This window comes from Argiope bruennichi, chromosome 4 (assembly GCF_947563725.1).
Source record: "Argiope bruennichi chromosome 4, qqArgBrue1.1, whole genome shotgun sequence".
NCBI lineage: Eukaryota > Metazoa > Arthropoda > Arachnida > Araneae > Araneidae > Argiope > Argiope bruennichi.
In genome coordinates this window covers 88,048,683-88,074,351 of record NC_079154.1, presented here as the reverse complement: position 1 = coordinate 88,074,351, position 25,669 = coordinate 88,048,683, and the positions used below count along the sequence as shown (strand labels likewise).

Sequence of the window (25,669 nt, the reverse complement as noted above, 5' to 3'; positions counted from 1 at the left end):
TTTGGCACACAGATTTATCATCTAAAATGCAGATATCAAATTTGGAGACAAATCCATCAAGGGAGGGTTTGCCAACTGTTGTTCTGTACTTCCACAAGCATGTAAACGTATAACTAAAAAAATGATTTAAATATGTGAAATGTGATTTGTGATTTTATGACTACAATTGTGGTTCTGTGTCACATTGTGGTTTCAATCAGTTGCAAAAGGTCGAAAACTTGCACTTTCTATGTTACTGGTGTTTGTGTATTAAACGCATTCCAATCGTCAAAGATTGCATAAATAAGCTTTATAACTATTGTTTTTGGATATTTTCATTAATATTACACAAGTGCATTTATCAGAGAGAATGCGAGAAAGCTTCCGGGAAATCACTCCCTCTGTTTAAAATGACATGAACTAAATATATTTATTTCTATTCTGACTAAACCCAAATGCATTTTCTTAACGTTTGATCGTCTGTTTTTATCTTTTATAAATATTTGACGAAGTGGACACATATTGAAGGTTTGGCTTGTAAAAAAACACTCACACGCACGCATGTGCATATTTTCTCTATTAGATAATCAGTAATTGAAAACCAACCTGGTTTAGTTTATTGTCCTAGTGAAGAAAATTCACCTCTCCGACCCGTTTAAGGGAGAGGTGATTGTGAATGATTGTGTGCGATTCACCTTTTAATGAATGTGAATGATCGGATTGGCACTGATAATAGCACTGAATAAATATCCCTATTTATTAAATTAATCCATTTGTTTTGCGCTTTTAATTTAAGTTAAATTAACTGATATATAACATCTTATTTTGAATTTAGCTGTTAGTTTAGGACCATTCTTTAATTTTCAGTAATTGTTATAAAAGTTATTTGTTAATTGGTCTAACAATTCACCTATCCTCCCTTTTATAATTTATCAACACTTAAGCTTGTTAAATTTAAGTTTCAATATTAGGAGACAGTTTAGTTCCTCTGGTTTCTCTCTAGTTTCAATATTTAATGACATTAGGAGACATTGAATGAATTCAGACTTAGTAAGAGAGAGTTTTCCCCTTATTTTTAATTTGATTAACAAAATAACTTTAATCAAGTTGAGAACTATTCATGGGAGTTTTTATCCCGATTATAGCCTCTCTAATACTCAGAGGGAGTTTTCAATTACAATCATGGGAAAATATCCCCCGCAATTGTCATAAATGATGAATTAAAAAAATTTAAATTTATTTATTTTCAAAGTATCAAAATTCTTATTTTCCCTTTCACATTACTAAATTATTATTTATCTTCCTGTTCAATGTAACTTTTATCTTCAAATATTGCAATTAGTATATTTACATATTGACATAATTTTATTCCTAATAGTTTTGAATATTTAGGTAGATTTTATTTTCAAATTACTCAAAAAATGAAATAGTATTTGCAAATTTTTCTAAAAAAAATACTATTATCTACAATATAACATACAAAAAAATTTGGAAGGTCCAAAGATGTCCTTTGCATGCTTGATTGGGTAAACTTTTCTACTCTGGAAAATATGGTGCTCCCAGAGAATATTTTACTATCATAACTACCCCATTAAATGACACAGTTATATTTAAGGAGCTATAAAGGCCCTTAAAATGGTGCTTTTTGCTACATCGTGCTGGCCCATAAAAGCCTAGCCATACTGTATCTGTAGTTGTTTGCAAGAAAATTGCCTGTCTTTGCTTTTTTCGTTCGAAATTCAGGAAATGGTCGTTCGAAGCTACATCTTGAGTTGAGCTATTCTGCACACACTTCTTAATTTGAATTGTGGTTCAACGATTTTGATACTTGATTCAACCCTTAACTCAAGTTGTAAAATTCCTGTTTATGGCTGGCGTCGTGTTGTCATTGCATTTTAAACTGGCATTATAATTTGTTAAGAACAAATAAATAAGTTTCTCTGAAACAGTGTTAATTTTATGTGGAAAACTATGAGGTTTGTATTCAAAGTAATATCATATCTCCTGATAATGCAGTTATATTGATAGTTGTAGTAGTTTAAAAGGCATTCATAGTTAAAATATTAGTTAGAGGTATATTTCAAATTAAAGTCTTGTAACTAAACTACACATACAAGGGAAAGTGTAGTCCAAGAATTTGACCTCGAGATTATAATGAATCACGTTCGAAACTTCCCTGAATTTGTAGGAAAAAATGTTTTTAGAATTCTGTCTGTCTGGGAACCTGGCAACTCGGAAACGCCATAATATAATATAATAAAATGAATAAGGTATGCTATTTAGACACTAAATTTGCAGATGCTTATCAAAATTTGGAAGAAATCCAAGAAAGAAAGATTCTATTTGCATGTCCTTCTGTGTACACGATAAATAAAAAAATACGACGAACTAGACAAACGAAATTTCCCGTGCTTTTATCGCCCGAATTGTAGGTTTATATTAAATTTTGATTTTAATCCGTGGACTAAATACCTGTGATCCACGTTTTCTGAATGCAATAAAAATGCAACAAAGTAGACATATAAAACTTTGTGCCTAGTTTTGATATCTAAATTGTAGTTATGTCAAATTTTCGATCCATTTGGTCAAAGGAAAGAGGTCTAAAAACGCATTCTCGATTCTTTTCAGTATACTATAAAGCCCGTCGCAGTTCCAAAAATTAGGCAACTGCTAAGGCTGCAAGCAGATCATTTAAAAGAATCGTATAAGCCTTCTACTAAATCAATAAATGTGAAAAATACAAATTCTATGAATTATATAATATTAAGATATTGCGAACATTTTGTCAGTCATAATTTAGATTTTATTTCATTACATTTGTGAATTATATAATAAAGATATTACGAACATTTTGTCAAACATAATTTTGTTTCTATTTCATTACTTTCGCATCGATATTATAGTATTTATAAGCTCCAAGTGTCTGTTTAAGCAATATTATATATATATATATATATATATATATATATATATATATATATATATATATATATATATATATATATATATATATATATATATATATATATATATATATATATATATATATAAGTAGATACCTTGCAATAACGAGTAATAACTTAATAACTACATAAATAATATATAAATTTTCAAAATTACTAAAATTAAAGATTAATCTAAAACAAATTATGTTGACTAAGATAAAAAATATGTTAAAATGTGACATTAAATAAGGCCTTATAATGTGTATTCTGCCTTGGATAGAAAATGTCTCAATTCACCAGTGGACAAAACTAAGTTTAAAATCGAGCCATGTTGTGAAAGTATATGAAAGAGAATGCTGCAGAAGACTTGTACAAAAATTCTTAAAGGAAAATAATTATTTTTTCATCTTTTTATTTTCAGATTAACTTCTTAATAGGATTATTTTCTCTACTAGCTAATGAGATGAGATTTTCTGTTATAGAAATGTATAGTCGCTTTGATTCAATATGTGTCGATAGAGCTCTTGCTATTTTTACCAGTGATTTTTGTTTCGAATTATGACATCTACGGATGACTTTATTTTACCTTATAAATTTAAAATTACGATAATTCGATACACGAACTACACTCTGGAAGCCCTTTTAAAGGTTAATTGCTCCTATGGATAATATTTATTTTGCAATTGAGATATTATTCTAGTCGGTTATTTTGCTCTGCTCTCTTATCTTTAATGAACCTGAGAAGAACTGACAGTAATGACTCACTATTTCCTCGTCAATTTCGTAAGAATGAAGACAACTTTTATAAATTGCCACGATGCTTATTTCTGCCCAATAGCGTTATTATGCCTCGGATTGCGTTTCCAAAGTCAACGTGCCCAAGGATACCTTTCGCATATTTGATTAGGCAAACACTTCAACAAGGCAAAACATGTATATCTGAAGATGAATATTTCCCTATCGTAACTACCCCATTTAATGTCACTGTGACATTTAAAGGGCTATAACGATCCTTAAAACGGTGGTTATTACTACACCGTGCTGGCCCATAAAAGCCCAGCCAAGCAGCATCTGAGGTTCTTTTGAAAGAAGAAATTGCCTCTCCTACCTCGCCAAATTCATGTTCGTAATGAGTGGAACTCCGGAATTCAGGAAATGCGACGTCATAAAGTACTTCAATCGTGTTTCCACCATCTTCTGGTTAGGGCTCTTTTATTCTACCACTTGGCGGCCTTTTGGGAGAGGACTGTTTGACTTGGAGGAAAGCTCTTGAGAATTCTTGTCTGCCTTATTTAGCTCGGAAAAGAGAAATTGTCCGGCGAATGGTGGCTGCTTTTGGATGGGATGGTTAATAGTGGATTGAGGCATTCAGAGAGATATCTGGTTGGTGTCTTTGATTGGACAAAAATTGGGCAATTCAGCACATACTAGGAGTGAAGTTTATTCATTTATGTGAAGTAAACTATTTTTAACTATTGAGAGGGAGGCATAGTTTGCGAGCAAAATTGTTCTTCTAATTTCACAGCTTGAATTTTGTTAATGTAAACCATTTATTCGATAATATGTTACGAAACTAGATTGTCCCAAAATGGGCTAAAATGTATAAACTTGATATGATATCAGTTATTTCTTTCTATTTTGTTCATTCTTTACGCTCATGCCACATTAAAATTTTAAACGCATATTTTGGTTCGATTAAGATAGCAATTTTTTTATTCGTTGGTCAAATTCTGATAATAGATTAATTTATAATTAAATATTTAAAAGGTATTCGAGGTAGATTTTTAATATTTTTTTGCCAACAACTTAATATATTTAATAATATATGTATATTTTTATTTTTATGGTCCTACAATAATACTTTGTGAGACGGCCCTTTATACAGCCGGCTAATTCTGGACTCTTATGGTCAATAGCTTGCTCAAAATTCTCCGGTTGGTATTATATTCAACCGAATTAATTGTATGGTTAGTAGAGAGCAACTATTAATATACTAATTCTACCAGCAATAGAGCATAATTTTCTGGAAATGATTATTGGTCTTGGCGATAAAATGTGGATTGATATTCATTTTTCCTATATCAGGTATTGTCTGACACTGATATTTGATCATATTTGATACTTTTGTATCTGGTACATGTAGCAACCGATTTCCCTCCTTTTAGGAATGAAACCGGACATTCAGTGAATATTGGTTTCCGCGCTTGCGTCTGAGATTAGTAGCTGATATTGATAAGAATATGATTCCGAATTGGGATTTCGCTTCTTTAGAAGAGGTTTAGCTGACTGTATGCGAATTACCTTGGTTTTGATAGAGATTGACGGGTGGGTGAAAAGAGGAAAGAAATAGCTTTGCTATTAGTATAGGAGAAAGTGGGGATTCTTCAGTGTTTTATGTACCATTACAAAGGGCAAAGGATAGTAATGGTTGAATATAAAATATATATTGTTAAAACATCACATATGGTCATAGAATCACCCAGGTAGGACAGCGAACTAGGCAATATCGATCTAATACTTTGTATCAGAATGATCTACTATCATTCAATTTGTAATATTTTAAAATGAATAAGGCCAAAGAAATTACCAATCGGTATCAATCGAATCCAAAATCTGATATAAATTCTCCTAATATTCTTAGTCTGTATCATTTTTGAGTACTTTTGTGTACTACAAGGTATCAAGTATGTGCTGTACAGTACACTCATTCTTACTTGAAAAGTTTGAATGTGACACATTCGAAAAACACCATGACTATTTTCTCATATCATAATTATAAGTAACCATCTTCTCGCTGTAACTTCCAATTTAAAAAAAAGCAATTCTTTTTCTTTCCTTTTCAATAATAAACCCTGCGTAAAATGCCTACCATTTAAAAGTTGTATGTACAAAAGTATTGCAATTATTACAAAAGGGCTTCTTCCTAAGTGCGAATTTTGGCGATTTTTCTTGGTGTTAATCAATGGAATGTGGTTATTACACAAACATCAGAACATTAAATGCATTTTTTTTTCTTTTACTTTTTCGCCTATTGATTGAAACCATGCCAAATTTCATATATTTAAGTCATTGATTTTTTTTTTAATTATCCCATTTACATGCTTGTATAAGTGCATAACGATATGCAATGAACTCCTTAAACGTGTTTGATTTCAAATTTGATAGACATCTACACTTTATATGGAAAATCTGTTTACCAAATTTTGTCCATCTAGCTCTCTTCATTTTGTAATTATCCAATTAACTTTTATTCGCACACCTGAGCATCTCCATCTGAATGAATTTCATTCAAAATTTTACAAACTTAGTATATAAATCATATGCTAAATTTCGTTCATTCGTAGACTGACAGATATAGTTCCAAAAACGTGTTTTACGGACTCGAGCTGATCTGAAAGATGGAGGTTCGTCAAACTTTCGAATTCAAATTTTCTCTTTGCTGGTTTCTTATATGAGTTTTTTCGTAGTTCACATATTCTAGTGAAAAGTGTAAAATATTTAAAAGAAAAAAAATCTACTTTATAGTATTCTAATAAAAAATTGTTTTCAGAAGAATTAATTCCATTACTTATTCTCAAAACTTTCATTTCTGAGAATTTACATTTTAAACACATTTCATTAATTCTTTCAAGTTATATTACTTTTTCATTTTAAATTATTAAAGAAAGTTACAAAATTACTCTAATTTTCATTTCGTAGTAGTAAACAGTTCTCTTTAAATTTGAAATATACAGTAAAATTCTGCCGTGTTTTCTATTCATTTAATTAACTTACATTTATTTAATTATTTTATTCATTTAATTTAAAATGTCCTTCAAAAGTACTCCTTTTGTCATAATCTAAGAAAGCACGTTAAGGTTGCTAAATAAGATATTCTTAGATGATAATTCCTCTAATTTTTTTAAGGCTTTCAACTCTTTAATGAAAAGAAAGAAAAAATTATCTGCTTAAATGAATTTATAACCTTTTTTTTTATAATTTGATTACCTACACGAAATAATACATTATGTGAAAAAGAATTCTTTAACCTTCCACTCCCTTTGCTAATCTCATGTTCATCGTTAATTAATTTCTAGCGCAATTTCTGCTAGTCCGGCGCCGGCGCTAATTAATTTGGCTTCAAATGACGCATACTTCCACAGTTTTTCCGCAAGCTTGAAATGCAAAACTTGTTTCCCTGCATTCATTGTATCTATACAATGAAGTTCCAAGGTAGGGGTTTTAAAATGGCCTAGAATCTACTGGATTAGATTATTTTTATGAAATAAAACTTCTTGATAAAATTCAAAATTAGAAATAGTACATTATTAAGAAATCATCTATTAATTATCAAAATCGCTTATTAAATTTTACGAACATTTTCTAATTAGTTTTCTAACATGATGGTGCTTCAAATATGATTAAATTTCATTTTTAAAAATTTTGTTTTCTAACTGGATGTTGCTTTAAATATGTTAATTTTCATAAAATATTACAAGTTTTCAAATTTACATCTTTTTTTTATGTGAGCAACTTTACACTGCATTTTTTCTTATAAATGTATATACAATGCCCCTTTGTAAATCCATTGTACATAGAAGCATTTACATGCTTTACAATATTCTTACAGTTCATTGTTCGAGATTAGTTTTGATTTTATAGAAGCAGCTCCACCCCCCTCGTCCTATAAATACCTATTTGTACTTCGCATGATTTTAAATTTTTGACATGAATTTTGAAAATTAAGAGGCAAAATTCCTGGAAGGTTGGGAAAATAAATTTTTTAAAAATATTTCAATAATTTATTCTTCATTTTTTTTTAAATTTAAAAGCCAAAATATATTTTAGCAATCTGCAATACGTAAAATTTTTTAAATTCATTCCTTTTAGAATGAAAATCATGGGGTTTTTTTATATTAAAGTTTTTTTTTTGTATATGCTTGTATGTGACGTACGAATATGATTGTGAATAAGATGACTAAATGTATCGAAGTTCTGAATACTTTTATAAGATCCTCATTTATTTTCTAAATGATGGGAGTTAATCATCTATATATTTTTTTAAAAAATGTGATGGCAATGAAATCAAATAGAAGATGACGCATGAATGATAGCTACAATGTTCGCTGTTCGACATGAAACTAATATTTTATTATATTTTAGCATAGACTTTTTTACCGCGCTATAAACTTCATGCTCAGTTAAAACAGCTATTTATGTAAATCTGGTACAATTTTTAATTATGTAACATTTACGGATTTTAGATTAAATTAGGTTAAAAAAATTAACCAATTGCTTTGAAGCATATTTGATTTAAATTAAATGGTTTGATTTGTTTTGGTTACGTCCTTGCAATGAGGGTTTAACGTGGTGATTCATATCATTACAAGTAAGTTAAATACAAATTTAAAATTTATTTACAAGGATTAAAGGAGCAAGCAATTCTTTGCTCATGTACAAAAATGGGGAAGGATTAATGCTGTTTTATATCAACAATCGAACCCTTGTTCATGGCGAGGTCAGAATCATCAGAACTGAATAGTGAACAGTCCATCGTGCATATTACTTCCTCCCTTTCTGTGGAGTGTATCTACTTAGGTGGTGATATATTGCAGAGGAGTTGCCGATGTTGTGGTTCTTACCATCTTCAGCAGACCATATATCAAAAAATTTAATCTCCAGCCGCAGATGAAATATTGAAGCTATTTAGTTCATTATATTTTATTTTTACTTTCTTGTAACTTTTTGCCATGTAATGGTTTCATTTTGCACAACTTCTCCTTCTACAGATTACCTTGCCATATTTACTAGTTTGTGTTTTGATAAATTGCAGCTGTTTCTGCTGTTTGAAATTGGTCCATTAATGGAAAAAAATTGACAATTAATCAATCGAAACGGTAAAGAATAGAATAACCAATTTCTTCTATTTGGTTGGCGAGCTTTCTAGAATATTGAAAGCAGAATTTGCGAGGATTGATAGTATTTTAACGAAAAACAGATAATTTCCATTAAAATGTCTATTTCAATATTGTTTAAATGGATTCTTTGCAATCTTGATAGAATTCAATTAATCACCTTGCTAAATTTACTAGTCTGTGTTTTGATAAATTGTAATTGTTTTTGCTGTTTTAAATTGGACCATTAATGGAAAAAAATGTGACAATTAATCAACCGAAACTTGCAGATCATAGAATAACCAGTTTCTTTTATTTGGTTCGCGAGCTTTCTGGATCATATAGAGCAGAATTTGGCGAGAATTGGTTGTATTTTAATGAATAAAAAATGATCAAATTCATTAAAATATCTGTTTCAATGTTGCTTAGTTGAATTCTTTGCAATCTTTAATATCTATTCTGGAGTTCTTTTTTCGTTTATTATCATAAAGATGAGTACTCTATCGGTAATATTCTAGTAATTATCAAAACGTATTAATTCACCTCTTAAAGTATTGGTTGAAAGATTCATAAATTAAGTGTCCTTTAACGCACCACTGAAGTATTTAGCACCAGAAATGGCTGCGCAGTAACAAATCTTTTTTCTTGTGGTATTAATATGCTTGATTAGATCGGAAATCTCATTTGCATGCTAAGTATTTGCTTATCACTCTAATCCCGCAGTATAAACTGCCTTCGTCCTTCTGAAGCAATATTTTACTGTGGTTCTGTTGTTCTCAACTAATTCATTTTCTTTCTTGGACCAAGTTCAAATTACACTCTTCTTAATTAGTGAGAAATGAAACGCCATTTTTTCCTGCTGCTTCTTGTTAAAGAATGAATTGCGCTGCGTGTGATGGTAGCTCAGAATAGTCTATTTGGTAGCTTCTTTTTTTTCATTATTTTTATCATCCTTAGACATTTCTCTAATCTATTTAAATCTATTTAAATGACGACCAATAATTGTATTTAACATTACCTGTTACGCTTTTACCATCATATATATTACTTTGTCATGAGCAGATGTAATCAAATTACATTAATTAATTTTAAATAATAGGCATACTTTTAATTATAAGTATACTAAATTTTAAATCATATAAAATACAAATAATGTACCTTACAGAAATTTTAATCTCTATATCATATTCCATCATTTATTTCTACTGACGCATACTATTTAAATCACATAAAACAGAAATGGTGTACTTTATAGAAATTTTCATTTCTGTATCACTTTCATCATTTATTTCGACTGAGGCATACTTTTTAAATCATATAAAACACAAATGGTTTACTATATAGAAATTTTAAACTCTATATCACTTCCATCATTTATTTTATTCTCTTTCCCTCTTAATAATTAATGAGGAAATACTTTGACTACGATTTGAATCGCCGGTAAATTATCGGAAAACTGGCCGACCTTGCGATGAGAAAGATTAACTTGATTAAAGAGATAAGAACTTAGCATCTTCCCATTTCATTTATTCTTGGATGTGTTTGTATCTCGGCAAGAATATAATGTCTTCATTACGTATTTGGTTAATAAATTGCTAAGTAGACGATATTCAACGTTTTTGACCCTCTATAAACTTTTAATATTGTCTACCTTGTACCCTTAGTGACTAATGCCAAAATACGAAGGATTGCAGGTTCGAGATCAGATTGCTTTCATTGGTGTATTTAGGAAATTTGAAAAAGAGGTTCATGTTTCATTTTCTTCATCCGAAGGCGGTGCAAAATTGCATGACCTATCTCCAAATAGTCCTCATGCAACTCCTAATGGAACTAAGTTAAACTAATTCTTGCATTGATTGATTTAAAAGAAAGGATTATGTTATATAGAAACTTTATGATTGCGTCTCAAATCTTTTGTGTTGCAGAAAAATTAATTATTTTTCGTTTTATATTTCATCTTGATTTTTATGAATTTTAAAAGCTTGGTTTTAAAAAGTTGCAGATCCCATTTCTTATCAGAAAAATTGTTACAACGTTATTAAAATCATTCATTATTAAATGTAATTTAGTCTGTTCAGTATGTAGAGCAGTCACTTCAGCAGGGTTTGGATATTTCCTTGTTTTTATCAAATTCTTATCAGAATATTGTATTGTATTTTATAAATGCAAATAACTTAATACATGGCGTCTGGAAAATTTTGAAACAGAGTATTGTATTATTAAATTTTATATGCCTGCCTTATCTCCTTTTATATAAATTAAATAAGGCAAGAAAATTGCTAACGAAATTTTTAAAAAAAGATTTACAATGTCTTTGTTATAAAATTGCAGATGCTAAGAAAGATTTATATATGATATTAATTCAGTTAATAGACAAAATTTCATTCAGTTGTCAAAACATAAGAAATCAGATCTGTTTACGTCGAAATAGTGATATGTCCAAACCACTATCCAAACAAATATAAAACGTCACTGTGAAAGAATAGAAGACTATCTAAAGCATTGCTACTATACATGTTGAATTATATATAAAATGGATCTCATAGTATATATGCATCTAGGCCTCATCATCTTGTACAACCAATCATCTGCTGTACATAGTTATCAAGTCTCTTTGTATTCCCCGGTTGCTTTGGATACCAGATACAAATCATGACTTATCCACGTTTCCGAGCTTGTCTTATACCACCAATACGCCATAGCACACGTGCTCATATGTATGCATGTATTGGAGGGAGGGGTAATCACATGTATTGAAAGGACAAATGTTGCGATGCCTGCTATTAACGTTTCTAGAAAGCATCGATTCTGTGTGCCATTCGGTTGGCTGCAGTAAGTCTTATTTATTGCGCCCTTTAGTCCCTTTGAGGTTCATTTATTGTTATTCTCTTTAGTTCCTTTTTGAGATGGATTGTCTTTGTAGCATATAGCGATATTATTTCGAATATGAAAAAATATAACATTGTAGTAATAAAATGCATAGTATTCCATTATTTCTGTATAAAAGAGTAAATTCGTTGATTTTTAAAGGGAAAAAATACTAGCTAATAATAATTTTCGGATCAATTCCAATTGCATAATGAAGATTTATCTTGTTAATCTAGTTGCATTCAGTATAACAAATGCTTTTACATATAAGTTATCATACAAATATAATTTATTAAATAGTTATTTGAACTTGACTTTATTTTTCTCTGTAATATAGGAAGGACCAAGTTCGAAAGTGCAATAATTGCGAAAAAGTTTCACATAAGATACAAATAAAAAAACATAATAAATCTTTTTTTACAGACATTTTAAAATTATGATCACATGTTTATTTAATTAAACTCTATTTTGTGTTTTTTAATCAAAAATTAATTTAAAAATCTTTTTGTAGTTTTAAAGATTATTTTCAATGATCTTTTCTACTTATCTAATATTAGAGAATGATAACTTCCACATCAAAATAATGAAACGACTTTAAAAATTATTTAAATCGTTTTAATTAACGAAAAATATTTGAAAATTTATTAAATATTATTATAACAAATATATTATTACAACAAAAATTAAAATAACGAAAAGTTTTTTCTTAAAAAAAGTAATAATATTCGTTAATATTTTACATTTATAATTAAAAATAAATGATAATTCTCACAAAAAAATAAGAGATAAAACTATTTTAATTCAGGCATTAAAATATCGACCGGCAAAATTATTTTGTTTATTATCTGGATTGAATACTGAATAATTTCTATCATCTTTTTTTTTATTATTTACTGATTAATATCGTTTTGCGTGTGATTTCATAAAAATTTTGATTTATACTGTCGTTACTTATATATATATTTTTTATTTTTCATCTAGTGACAACAAAAAAACAACAACCATTTTCTTGCATTTGAAACTGCGTTTATAATTGAAAATAACTTCTCTATCCATTTGTTTTTATTAAGTTAAGTATCTTTTGAAAAATTAAAGGACGTTTATTTTAATTAACTGCTAACTGGATTCTTAAGGATTGTTAACGAGGAGAAAATAGAAGAATTTCTTTTTAAATATTTCAATTTAGGACATAACACGCATCGTTTTTATTCGTTTCAAATTTCCCTGAATATTGTGTTGCTGGCAACGTTTTTTTTATAATAGAAAAAATGTCGTTTTCGAATAGTATTTTTTGTTCTTATCTTGCCAAACGATTTCAGTATCCTCTGTTTTGTTTTTATTTCTTTTTCATCTTCTTAAAAGCTTTGCTTTCTAAAAGAAGACAAGAGATCCTCTGACAGATCAAAATAATGTTTGATCCGAAGACAAAAAAAAAAAAAAAAAAAAACATTTTCTGAGCAACCAAGACTATCGATTTTTTCCGAAGGAAGGGAGGAGCTGATATTCTTTCTTTTTTTTTTTTTTTTTTTTTTTGAAAGGAAGAAAGGAAATTGGGTTGCTATTTTGGCTTTTTCCCGAGCAACCTCATTTTTTGCACCATGATTTGAAAGATTTTGGGCGGGGCGCAATCTGGTCAAAAAATGTTTAGAAATATTGTGGAAGTTGTACATCTCTGTGCTTTTACAGTTCAATAAAATTTAAAATTTTTCGGTATGGGAAAAAGTTTGTATTTTTCTCGAGAGAACTTTACAGATGAAAATATGTAAAAGGTTCTGAAGTATTTTTTGAACTTCTATTTTAAAATAAAAATCAGAAAAGTTTTATTTCTGCTGAAATTTCACTTGGAATTTTCTTAAGTAACATTAATACTTTTTTAAATGTCTTCATTTATTTTTTTGGATCTCCTGAAAATCAATATCAAAGCTTAAATAAAGTTACTTAATAAGAAATTCTAAATTCTGTTATTGCATTTTTTTAAATTATTTGTGTTAATCATATTAAGTTAGATGCCTGAATTTTACAAAAGTGTTGATATATATCATTTACGATAATATATTAATTAAGATATTGATATAAGATGAATATTTTAAGTAAAGATTAATAAATGCAAATACATTTAACTTTAGAAAATATTTTGTGTCCAGTCTTGATTAAATTCGCTATCAACGTTTGACTAGATCGCTAACAACTTTTCAAAATCCAAAAATTAATTAAAATACATATCAATAAAAAATTAAGCAATTTTTTTTTATGCTTTTCAGTTACATCTTCTGTAAATATTATCCCTCAAAAATTATTTTTGTATCGTCTGAGAATTCACTCTTAAAAGTTACCTCATCTAAAATAGTTTAACCATGCCAAAGTCAATTCCATTAATTTTTTTAAATAATTTTTATATTAAAGAATTTTTTTGCTATTCAATCTGTAACTATGTTTTTATTGTTATAGCAACCTAAAGTAATTATTCCATCAAGCGATTCATTTTCTTGCTTTTACCAGCGTTAAAATTAAGGAAAAAAAATGCTTTCTTTTAATGTTAGCTTCGAAATAGGATTTTCACTTTCGTTTCATGCGTACACTTTGTAATTAGCTCACGCAATAATTTATAGTAGACTGATTCCGTTAAATTCAAATTTTTCAGTCTTATGAAATCCAAGATGAAATTTTAAATTAATGCTTTCCTTATTAATAGGAAATTTAATTTAATTTTTAATTAATTTACTCCATTAATTTAATTTTTTAACAGCCAGGAATGCCAGCAAGTAAGCCGATCACCAATAGCAGCTAGTTATAACTAATAAAAATGCAATGTTAAACATTGAATTCGTAAAGCATTCTTTTAAATTTTATTAGTTTTAAATTGTGGTCGTTACATAGAAAAATTGCAGAAACAACTCCAATTCAATTAAAATTTGTTAAAATGTCATTTTTTTCTGCACAACCAACTTTTGTTCTTAAGATTGTTTTTTTTTTTTTTTTTTTTTTCAGGGAGCAATCACACTGTTCAACCTTTTTATAACGGTTCATCACAAAACTCTCATCCCATGAAGAAAATGACTCCTGGTGGAGGCTCTAACGGCCAGGTAAATGAATTAAATACCCATAAGTGGTTTTTGTGGGCTAGATACTATCTATAAATTAAATATGCATTATGCGATTTGCATAATTAGACGTTCGACCATAGAGTTATCATCTGTGGCGGGAATTACTTCTTAGGTAGTAAGTTTTTCAAAATTTTGATTAGATTTTTAATTTTAAAAAATATATTTTTAAATATTTTTGAACTTAATTTAAGTGCATGTTACTCTTATAAACCAATTTTACATTAATTTAAATTTAAAAAAATAACTTTTTCAGTGAATTTTAATAGATATTTCAAAATAATGTGAGTTTATTTTACGGTAGTACATTTATTTATTTTTTTAATTACTACGTTAATATATATTCTCTTTATAATGTAGGCAAGATACTATCTTAAATTATGGATTATTTTACGGTAGTACATTTATTTATTTTTTTAATTACTACGTTAATATATATTCTCTTTATCATGTAGGCAAGATACTATCTTAAATTATGGATTATTTTACGGTAATACATTTATTTATTTTTTTAATTACTACGTTAATATATATTCTCTTTATCATGTAGGCAAGATACTATCTTAAATTATGGATTATTTTACGGTAGTACATTTATTTATTTTTTTAATTACTACGTTAATATATATTCTCTTTATCATGTAGGCAAGATACTATCTTAAATTATGGATTATTTTACGGTAGTACATTTATTTATTTTTTTAATTACTACGTTAATATATATTCTCTTTATCATGTAGGCAAGATACTATCTTAAATTATGAATTATTTTACGGTAGTACATTTATTTATTTTTTTAATTACTACGTTAATATATATTCTCTTTATCATGTAGGCAAGATACTATCTTAAATTATGGATTATTTTACGGTAGTACATTTATTTATTTTTTTAATTACTACGTTAATATATATTCTCTTTATCATGTAGGCAAGATACTATCTTAAATTATGGATTATTTTACGGTAGTACATTTATTTATTTTTTTAATTACTACGTTAATATATATTCTCTTTATCATGTAGGCAAGATACTATCTTAAATTATGGATTATTTTACGGTAGTACATTTATTTATTTTTTTAATTACTACGTTAATATATATTCTCTTTATCATGTAGGCAAGATATCTTAAATTATGGATCGATATTATGTATTTGTAAATTAATATGCATCATGCGATGTGCATAATTTAGCCGTTGGACCACAGTTATCACTTCTTAAGAGTAAAATTTTTTTTTTTAATATTAGATTTTTAATTATATATATATATATATATATATATATATATATATATATATATATATATATATATATATATATATATATATATATATATATATATATATTATCATTTTGTAGCGTAACTTAAGTGTGTTACTCATAAAAACCAATTTTACATCATTTTAAATTAAAAATCGATTTTTTTCAGGGAAACCATTTTTTTTCAATGTATTTTCTCTCATTTAGTAGATATTTCAAAATATTATTAAGTATATTTAACGGTGATACATTCATTGTTTTAGTTTTTACGTTAATATACATTTTCTCTGCCAGGGATGTATGTGTTAGGTTTTTGTTGCTATAATTAAAAGCGAATTAAAAAAATAATAATATATAAGGAGAGATGAATGAAAAACATTATCATGCTACGATATTCCGTACTAGAGATTCGAACTTTTATAAATTTTTAATATTTTGAAATTCTAACTCTATTTCTAGATCCATTTAGCCCATGTCATTGTCCATAGTCAACCAGATAGCCTTCCAAGTACCCCTTCAGATGCTGGTCATTCACCATGTCTTTCAAAAGGTATGTACTCATATTTTAATTTGAAAAGATTTTTTTTGCTCCAAATTTGAACAATAAGTTTATAGCCAAGATTGAAATGTCTTAATGTTTAAACTATTTACAATCAGCGCTCATAATCATAATACGTTTTTTCAAAAAAGAAATAATAAAAATTTACGTTTTTAATGTTTTTTATTAAAAAATTATTTTTATTTTTTTTTGAAAATCCGTCGATTTATCAGTATTTTATGTATTTAAATTCATAAAAAATTTCTTATAAATCAAAATGCTTTCGTAGTTTTTTTTCCCTCTTTAGTCTGATGAGAGATAAACTTGTATGACAACACAATAATTTAATTTCCCTTTTCTTCATTAGTATCAAATATGTAAAAATTTATCCTTGCTTAAATCTTCTCAATAGAACATTTATTTTAATGAACATTTAGTTTTTCATCTTACGCATGATCCTAACACTAATTAATACCCGATGAAAAAACATATCATGATTATTTCCGAGAAATCAGTCTTTGAATGCTATTTGTTAGCTACAAGGTTGCCATTTCGTTTACATTTATTTAACTCAAATCCTCTGATGACAGGTCGTCTAATGAGCGGCACGCAAGCTTCTTTAGAAGATCAAGGCATCGACATGAACAGTCCAGGAAGACACAGTCCGGGAGGCAGCAGTGGAGGTAGCAGTATATCCAGGCATTCTCTGTCCAGCCTTGACAGTGGGAGAGCTTCTGCCCCAGGATCTGAAGGAAAGGTGAGATATTTATTATTCAGTGGGCGATATGCAAATAATCATTAGATAATTGGAAGTTTATTTGATTTGTTTGATTTACATCCGATTTTGAAACTGCACAAAGTTTGTGGAGGTAATCCTGCAATTTTGAACTGTAGTTTCATATTAAAGGCTGTGTCTTAAACAGCGATGAAATTTTTTTCCCCTTTGCAAAATGAGGTCATTGGAAATTTGGCATTTTTATCATATACGATCGGTAAATAATCGAAGATAATTGGGATTTTATTTTTATTTACATCTGATTTTGAAACTGCACAAAGTTTGTGGAAATAATTCTATAATTTTAAACTGTAATTTAATGATGGAGACAATGTCTTAGATGGTGATGCTACAAACATGAGGTCATTGAAAATTTGGCATTTTTACCATATATGATCGGTAAATAATCAAAGATAATTGGGATTTTATTTTTATTTACATCTGATTTTGAAACTGCACAAAAGTTACTAGGGATGATTATGCAATTTTAAACTATAATTTCATAATGAAGACAATGTCTTAGATAGTGATGCTACAAACATGAGGTCATTGAAAATTTGGCATTTTTACTATATACGATTGGTAAACAATCGAAGATAATTGGAATTTTATTTTCATTTACATCTGATTTTGAAACTGCACAAAATTTGTGGGGATGATCATACAATTTTAAACTGTAATTTCATAATGAAGACAATGTCTTAGATGATGATGAAAGTTTTCTCCCTTTGCAAACTTGAGTCATTCGAAACTTAGCATTTTTATGGTTTACGGTGACCACTTACGAATTCATTAATAGAATGGGATCTTAAAATCTCTAATCTGTGCTCACATCTAATCACATGCTTTTTGGTACATAAATAATTGCCAATAATATGCATATGACAACCTTTTAAAAGTACCATTCAAAGGTCTTTCTGAATTGAAACTCTCAATGTTTTAAAAATATTATGCATGTTTGACGAATGGATTAACCGTAATTAAAGCTATATGTTGACAAACTAATTCAATTATAGCTATTGAACTGGGGCTTCTTTCTCTAATTTTCCTTATCATTTCAACATAAATATATCCGAGGCTTCACACATGTATTGTATAAAAAAGTCAATCCAAGTTATTAGTTCATATTTATTTGTGAAACTATATTACAGAAAGGCGGATTAAATAACGTTATGACATTTTTAAAATTGTATAATATTCTGTTGTAAAAGACTAATGCAAATTTCTTTCAAAGAAATTTAAAATAATTTAATATTTTTATATTATTTATTTCATCTTGATTTTAAAACTCTTGATTGTACCATCGCACATTATTAAAGATAAAATAAATCTTAATTAAGGCATGACCATTTCATTTGTTTTGTCTATCAGGTTTTTAAATTAAATTAATCACTATCACAAGATCGCTTTCAGCCACTAATTTGACAGATAGGACTTTTCATTGCTGGAACTTATGGATGTGAAATTTAACATCGTTCCAGCAATGCTGTATCGTAATTTTTTTCAGGCAGATCCTGTCATTCTTGATAACACACAGACCTTTTATTAATCTGCAGTGTCGTCCGCAAAAGATTTTGTCCAGGTCCCTACTATGTTTTATATGTCATTATTGGTTTATTTATTGGTTGTTAGACCGATATTTATAAAATAAAATAATCAACTTTTTTTTATGTCTTGATTAAATTTTTAAAAATACATATGAATATTCTAAGCAGATTTTAAAAATTATTTTAAAAGAGAAATGATAAATGACCATTACAGTCGAACCTTTACCAATTTAATAATTTTATAACAATCAGTTTTATAGTAGTTAAATAAAATAGTAAATATTAAAAAAAATTGTGAACATTTTAAATACTTTTTATGAAAAATAGGGTTTAGGAATTTTTATATGTTATATCAAAAACTATTGAAATAAAATTTGTGTCCTCTTCCATTAAAATACGCTTGATTCATTTTGAAATTCTCATCTCTAAACTTCCGAACCTACTAAATTTTTTATATTATTTTATTTTCTGAAGTCTTCAGAATTTTTCTTACTTTAATAAAGCTCTCTACACTCTTCTTAAACTTTATCTTTTGAACTTTCTAAAGAAATTTGAGTCTCTTGCATTACTGTCTTGCAAGTGAATATAAAATGAGTTTCATTTTCTAAAGCATTAAAAAACTGTGGAATATTTTTTATGGGAAAATGGGCTCTATCACAATTTTTAAAATTTTTGTATTTATTTGGTGCAGAAAGAAAATTATATAAATATATATATATCAAACATATTTTAGCAGTTGTGTGGCCGAAAAATAAGAAACTTTTAGAATTTTTAAACTTCGATTTATTTCATATGTATTTTATCCACAAGGTATTTGTATTTTATATACAAGAAGCGATGATAAAACTGATGTCCGTTTATACCGCGATACAAATGCAAAAAGAAACAGGAATTTTTTTCTTAGTGATTTTACTATAGGGATTACCTTTACACATGTCGATTTAAGAAGGCGAATCTTAGGTATCTTTAAAAGAATATTATAACAATTAGGAATTTTTATACCTTCAATGGGAGCGTGTTCAGCGCGTATAGAATTAATTAAATTTTTAAAAAATGGTAATTTGATCAGGAAATAAGATAACATTTTAGAATGAAGTTAATAGGGGCTAAATTAAGATGAAAATTTGGAAATTAATTAAGATTTAAATTAGATTTCAAAATATCATATCTTTCTGAAAATTTTACCAAAGACATTATATTTGCATTACAATTACAGTCATTAAAATTATTTTTTAGCTTTGATTTAATTCGTTGTTTGTCTGGTAATACATACCTTACTACTTTTGTCCAAATAACTAATTAAAAACGAAAGAGTATATATACTGATCTCAGTAAATGAGAGTGAATTGAATTAAATTTTGCTTCATTTTGATTATAAAAATATTCTATTACTAAATAATGAACATGAATACGTCAGTAGTTATTTAATTAAAGTTTTAGTTTAAAAATTCCTGTAATTTTATTATGGCCATAATATGGAATTATACGAACTTCTCTCAGATATAAAAATGAAAATATATGAATTTATTCATAAAATATGATAAATTGTGTGATGCTATAAAATGATATTCTTATCATATCATTCCTTGAATATTTTGTCATCATTTTATTTTTATAAAATTTGTGAGATATTAAATAAAAATAATAATTTTGAACAAGCTCTTTCAGTTTATATTCTCCCTATATAGTGATAATTTAAATACATAGATGTTTTTCTAAAGTAAAAATTGCAGGAATTGCTTAGATTTCAGCTTATATAAACTTCAGCTTATATAAAAAATATATAAAATGAAAATTTATCCAGCAAAATGTATCATTTAATCAATATCACTAACTTGTAAAGTAATATTATCTTCAAGCAAACGATTTCAATATATTTTACATGATAAAATATACATTTCTTATCATTTGTATGAAAGTTTTATTTAAGTAAACTATTTAAGTTATTTCAAACGATTAATATATTTGTTTTCAAATTAATAAATGAGATGAATTGTTTTTGCAAATGTTACAGAGGTATATAGAGTGGTATTATTTTTTTTTTATATTGTAAAGGTCATTTCAGGATTTTTATATTATTTTTCAATAACTTTTGTGTTTGTGAAATGTCAGAAATAAAGGATTTTATAAAAAAATAAGCAAATAAAATTTTGTTTTGCATTCTTTATAGAGATTACCTTCTCTTATGTAATTGTTTAGAAAGAGTTCATGAGTGGCAACTCTCAATATTTAGAGTAATTATAGTGCTATACTTAACTAATGAAACTATTTTCTTAGGTTGTCAATCGGCGTCTGTCCATTCAGAGCTACGAGGGTTCCTCTCCTCAAAGGCGATCGTACCACAGTTCAAGTTCCAGCATTGCCAGTGTAGGAGACGATTTGGGGCCGGGACCCAACGTCGCAGAAATGGTTTTGCATGGGCTACCGGTAAGTTTTTTTTTTTTTTTTTGCGAAATTTTATAGGCTGGCTTTACAGTGATTGATGTGGAGATTTTCTTATCTGCAATCCGTATGGAAGATATGCTTCTCTGGGACAAGGAAGGCTTTAGAAACTTTTCTATGGGAAAAGCGAAAAATACTTTTTTTTGGCAAGTTTGGTTACTAAAATGAAAAATGGATTTTGAATATTCTTCAGATAAATTTGAATTATCCGTATTTTTTTAAAAAAAAGTCCTGATTTTTTTTTTAATTTATGATGTGAAATATCACATAATAATTGATAATGAAGAATAATTAATATAAAAATGAATATTTTGTCCTTTTCATAAAATTTGCTTCCAGCTTATTCTTACAACCCTATTTAACATAAAATATTTAAAGAATTTTTAATGTGAATATTTCAAATTAAATTTTATGTATAAAGTTTCAAAATTACCAATTTAACTTAAAATTGAAATAATTAATATTTATTAACATTGGAAAATTTAGTTCAAGTATTTTAGTATTAATAAATGTGCAATTTGAATTCCATATGTGTCTTTTCAAAATTTGGTAATCAGTTGATAAAATCGATTGTAAATGAGCTCATTAATTGTTTAAATGTATCATTTAAAGCCGCGAATAAGAATTTTCGTTTCTTGAAACTAATGTCTTGCATCATATTTGAATATATCTTTTGCTTTCTAATATAAAAATAAAATTTTGAAACCTTTTTTTTTAAATTCATCTTATATACAATTAAAGATTTTTTTTTACTGATATCATGGAGTCTTGTCAGTTACGAGGGAAAATATTATCTTAGATATTTTATTTATAAATGTTATCATTACAATTTAAAAAAATATTATCATAAATTAGACGGCAGTTTTTTTATTTATCGAGACAAACTGTCCTTTTCGTACTACTGTTAATACTATCAAGTGAAAGAAACAATTTGAAATGCATAAATCATTCCAGACACTATAACATTTCGAATTAGTGAACTCATTTAAAAACCAAAAAGCCACGGAAGATTAATCACGATATTTGAACAAATTCCTAACGTATCGCCCTCCCCCTCAAATGCAGAAACAGGCACAAATAATTAATAAAAAAACCCACTGAATGTTCATCAATTTTCATTTCCACCCCACATGTGCTGACATTCCAGAGAAAGAAACTTTAGCAATCCATCATTTCTTATTGAGAAAAAAAATTAATCGTTAATATATCATTCAAATTCTAAGGCTAAGGATAAACCCACACCGTGTGTTGTAAGCCTCTGTGCACGTATCAATCAATGACTTGGAAAGAAAACTCAGACAGTTTGATGAACCAGAGTCTTTCTCGTTCCGTACTTTTAATATCGATAACTAATCCTTATGCGCGAGAGAGAAGTGTGATGAAAATCATGCTTAATTTTCCTACCCCGCGAAGGAACGCTAAAGGGAGGGAGGGGGGTAGATAAAAGAAGAAAAAGAAGGGGTGGATTATTTCATATGATAGAGGAAGTGATCCGAAAAAACGCGTCTGGAGCTCGATGTAAACTTTTCCTCTGATCGAGTTTTCCTGATGGGAAGCTACATTTAATGGGAATGTAATTGGCTGGGAAAAATCCTTGTCATGTTTTTTTTTTTTTTTTTTTTTTTTTTTTTTTTTTTTTTGCACACATACTTATTTTAAAATAAGGAAGGAATATCCCGATTGTGAACGATAACTTTATAATAAATTATTAAAAATAATATAATTTGTAATTTTATTTATTTATTAAATTTTAATCAGGTTATCTTCGATATTTTAATAATGCAATAATAATCATATTTATAATAAGATAACCTTATTTATTAAATTTTAATCTGGTTTTCTTCAATATTTTAATAATGCAATAATAATCATATTTATAATAAGATAACCTTATTTATTAAATTTTAACCAAGGTATCTTAAAGATTTTAAAAATACTAAAAACCTTTAATAATAAATTTTAGTAATACTGAAAGTATGTATTGATAAAGTATTTATTTAGGAAGTATGTATGTATGAAGACAAGTGAAAAGCTTTATTAACGGTATCCAAGACACAGATATTATTTTAATGCTTATTACAATCAAATAATCTTAGGGTTTATTTTTTTACTTCTTTGTAAGTTTGGTGAAAAAAAATTTAGTATAAGTTTAATTTAATTTTATTAATGTCTCATTTTAAAGCATCGCGAGAATTATTTTAGGTTGGACTTCGTGTTCTTCCTCCATATTTCCGCCTCACCGGGATGACGTTTGGCAGACAACATCAAATTTAAAGTGCATTAAATACGTATATGCATCTTTAGTAAAGTGACAGTGAATAGTTTAGTCTTTAGTGATAAGTAAGCAAACTTAGAACAGTCCAGGCATGAAACCGAATATTTGGCACTACACCTCCGTGTCCCAGTTGCAGGTTTAAGAATTTTGTACACCTAGGAGTATGTATTATGAACCCCTTTTTGATAAATTGGACAATATCATTTCAAAGCATTTTTAATTTAATAATTAATGATTTATTTTAAGTTATTTTATTTATTTTAGCAAATTGATGAATATATGTTTTTATTTATTTGATTACTTATCATAATTCATAATTGGAAAGGTTTTGCGCTTGTAAGTAATATTATCTTAGCAACCTTTCGGTGTGTATAAAAGTTTGCAATTTAATTATTTTGAACATTATAAAACAGATAAGAACATGCCCAATTGCATTTTATAAAATCTTAATTATATTTTATAATTCATTGAGTTTGTATATTTGTGAAGTTTATTTGACAACTTATTGGCATACGGTTGACTGATTACATTTTTAATCGACCTAGTTGCTGCGGCCCTAGGTAGCTGTCTAGTCTACCAAATAGGAAATCCGCTACTGCCGTGGTCCAACTGAAAGGAGAAAAGAAAATTTAATTTATTAGTCCGATACTTTTTTTGGTCACTTGCATTTATTTTGCATCAAGCATGAATTGGGAAATGTAAAGAAATATTTTTCGATAACGAATGCATTATAAGCATAAACCCTTTATTAGACTTACCTTCAAAAAAGACCATGTTTTTAATCACATGAGAGCTAAAGCGAAGTTATTTTCTGAATATATTCTGATAACTAGATTTAATATGTACTAAAACAAGATAGCAAAAATCTTTTATAATATTTGCCACTCCTCCTCTAGCATACATATCAGAGAAAATGGTTTTTATAAGATTTCTAAACTTTACAGAATTATAAAGCAGAGAAAAAAAATCAAGTATCAAATATTGGAAAGGCAAAATATGAAACCGTCTTTTTTTTTTAATATTACGGAAATTTTAATGATTAAATGTCAGTTTTCATGAAAGTATAATTTGGTTTTATCACAAGTTATAATTTAAATTTTCATCAATCAATGAGTTTTTTGTGAAAATGTAGATAAGTATTTGTGCTACGAATAAAATAATTGACATAACGTACAGTTTATAAAAGCCTGTGATTTTAGGTTATATTAGTGTGACTTTTTTTTTTCAAATTGGAAAATCAACAATAAAGTTTTTGTATGCCTTTGAATTATACCAGGTTGCTAAAACTAAATTTAGCTTATTTGATTTTCATTATAAAATTTGAAAACCGTGATTTATCGAAAACATCGGCATAAAAGAACGAACGAATTCAAATGATCATTGTTTAAATTTTAATAAAAAAAAGATTAAATTTAGTTACCAAATGTTTTGATTTGAGAAAAAGCGAGTCTGAAAAGTTTATCTAATAAAAAAATTTTCTAATTGAAATATATTATTTGTTATACAGAATTAATGTTTTGATAATGAAAGTTTATTGTTCATTTTCTCCCGCAGCACACTGACTCACTTATTTCCGCTTCTCCCCATGTAGCATTGTAATTCCCTTTTTGAATATTCTCGCAACTTCCATATTATGTAATTCATTTTCAGCCCCCCCCCCTTTGCATATGCGTTACTGAACGACCGTGTCACGTGACTAATTTTGCAGTTCATTGACCTCGGATTCATTTTCGGTTTGGACCGATTCTTTTTGTGTGTGTCTTTGAGCTTAAAATTCAGTGGCAGATGCAGACGGCCCTAGGCAGTACATAAAATTCTTTTAATAAACTGATCTATTTAATTTTTCATTTCAACACATTCTTAACATTAAATAGCATGTTAAAGATTTATTTTAGGTTAATTTTCTTTTCTTTTAGCCACTATGCTATTGTTTATTTATTTAGTATAACTGATAACAATTCGATATCCCCATTTATGCTGTTTTTTTAAAAATACTGTTGTAACTAAATGAACGTCATGAAACAAGATAAAGATTATTGTTCTCTAAATGTTAATAATATTCGT

The 25,669-nt window shown here is 27.7% G+C and overlaps 1 protein-coding gene across 2 annotated transcripts in view; it reads left to right on the top strand.

The window, feature by feature from the left end:
- LOC129965432 (caskin-2-like) overlaps positions 1-25,669 on the top strand; it is a 173,268-nt gene that overhangs the window by 100,109 nt on the left and 47,490 nt on the right. For both annotated transcript variants that reach the window (XM_056079293.1, XM_056079292.1), the window contains exons 3-6: positions 14,654-14,748; positions 16,488-16,578; positions 17,157-17,323; positions 21,166-21,315. In XM_056079293.1, coding sequence (XP_055935268.1) covers positions 14,710-14,748; positions 16,488-16,578; positions 17,157-17,323; positions 21,166-21,315 — 447 coding nt within the window. In that variant the 5' untranslated portion in view covers positions 14,654-14,709. The remainder of the gene's footprint in view (positions 1-14,653; positions 14,749-16,487; positions 16,579-17,156; positions 17,324-21,165; positions 21,316-25,669) is intronic.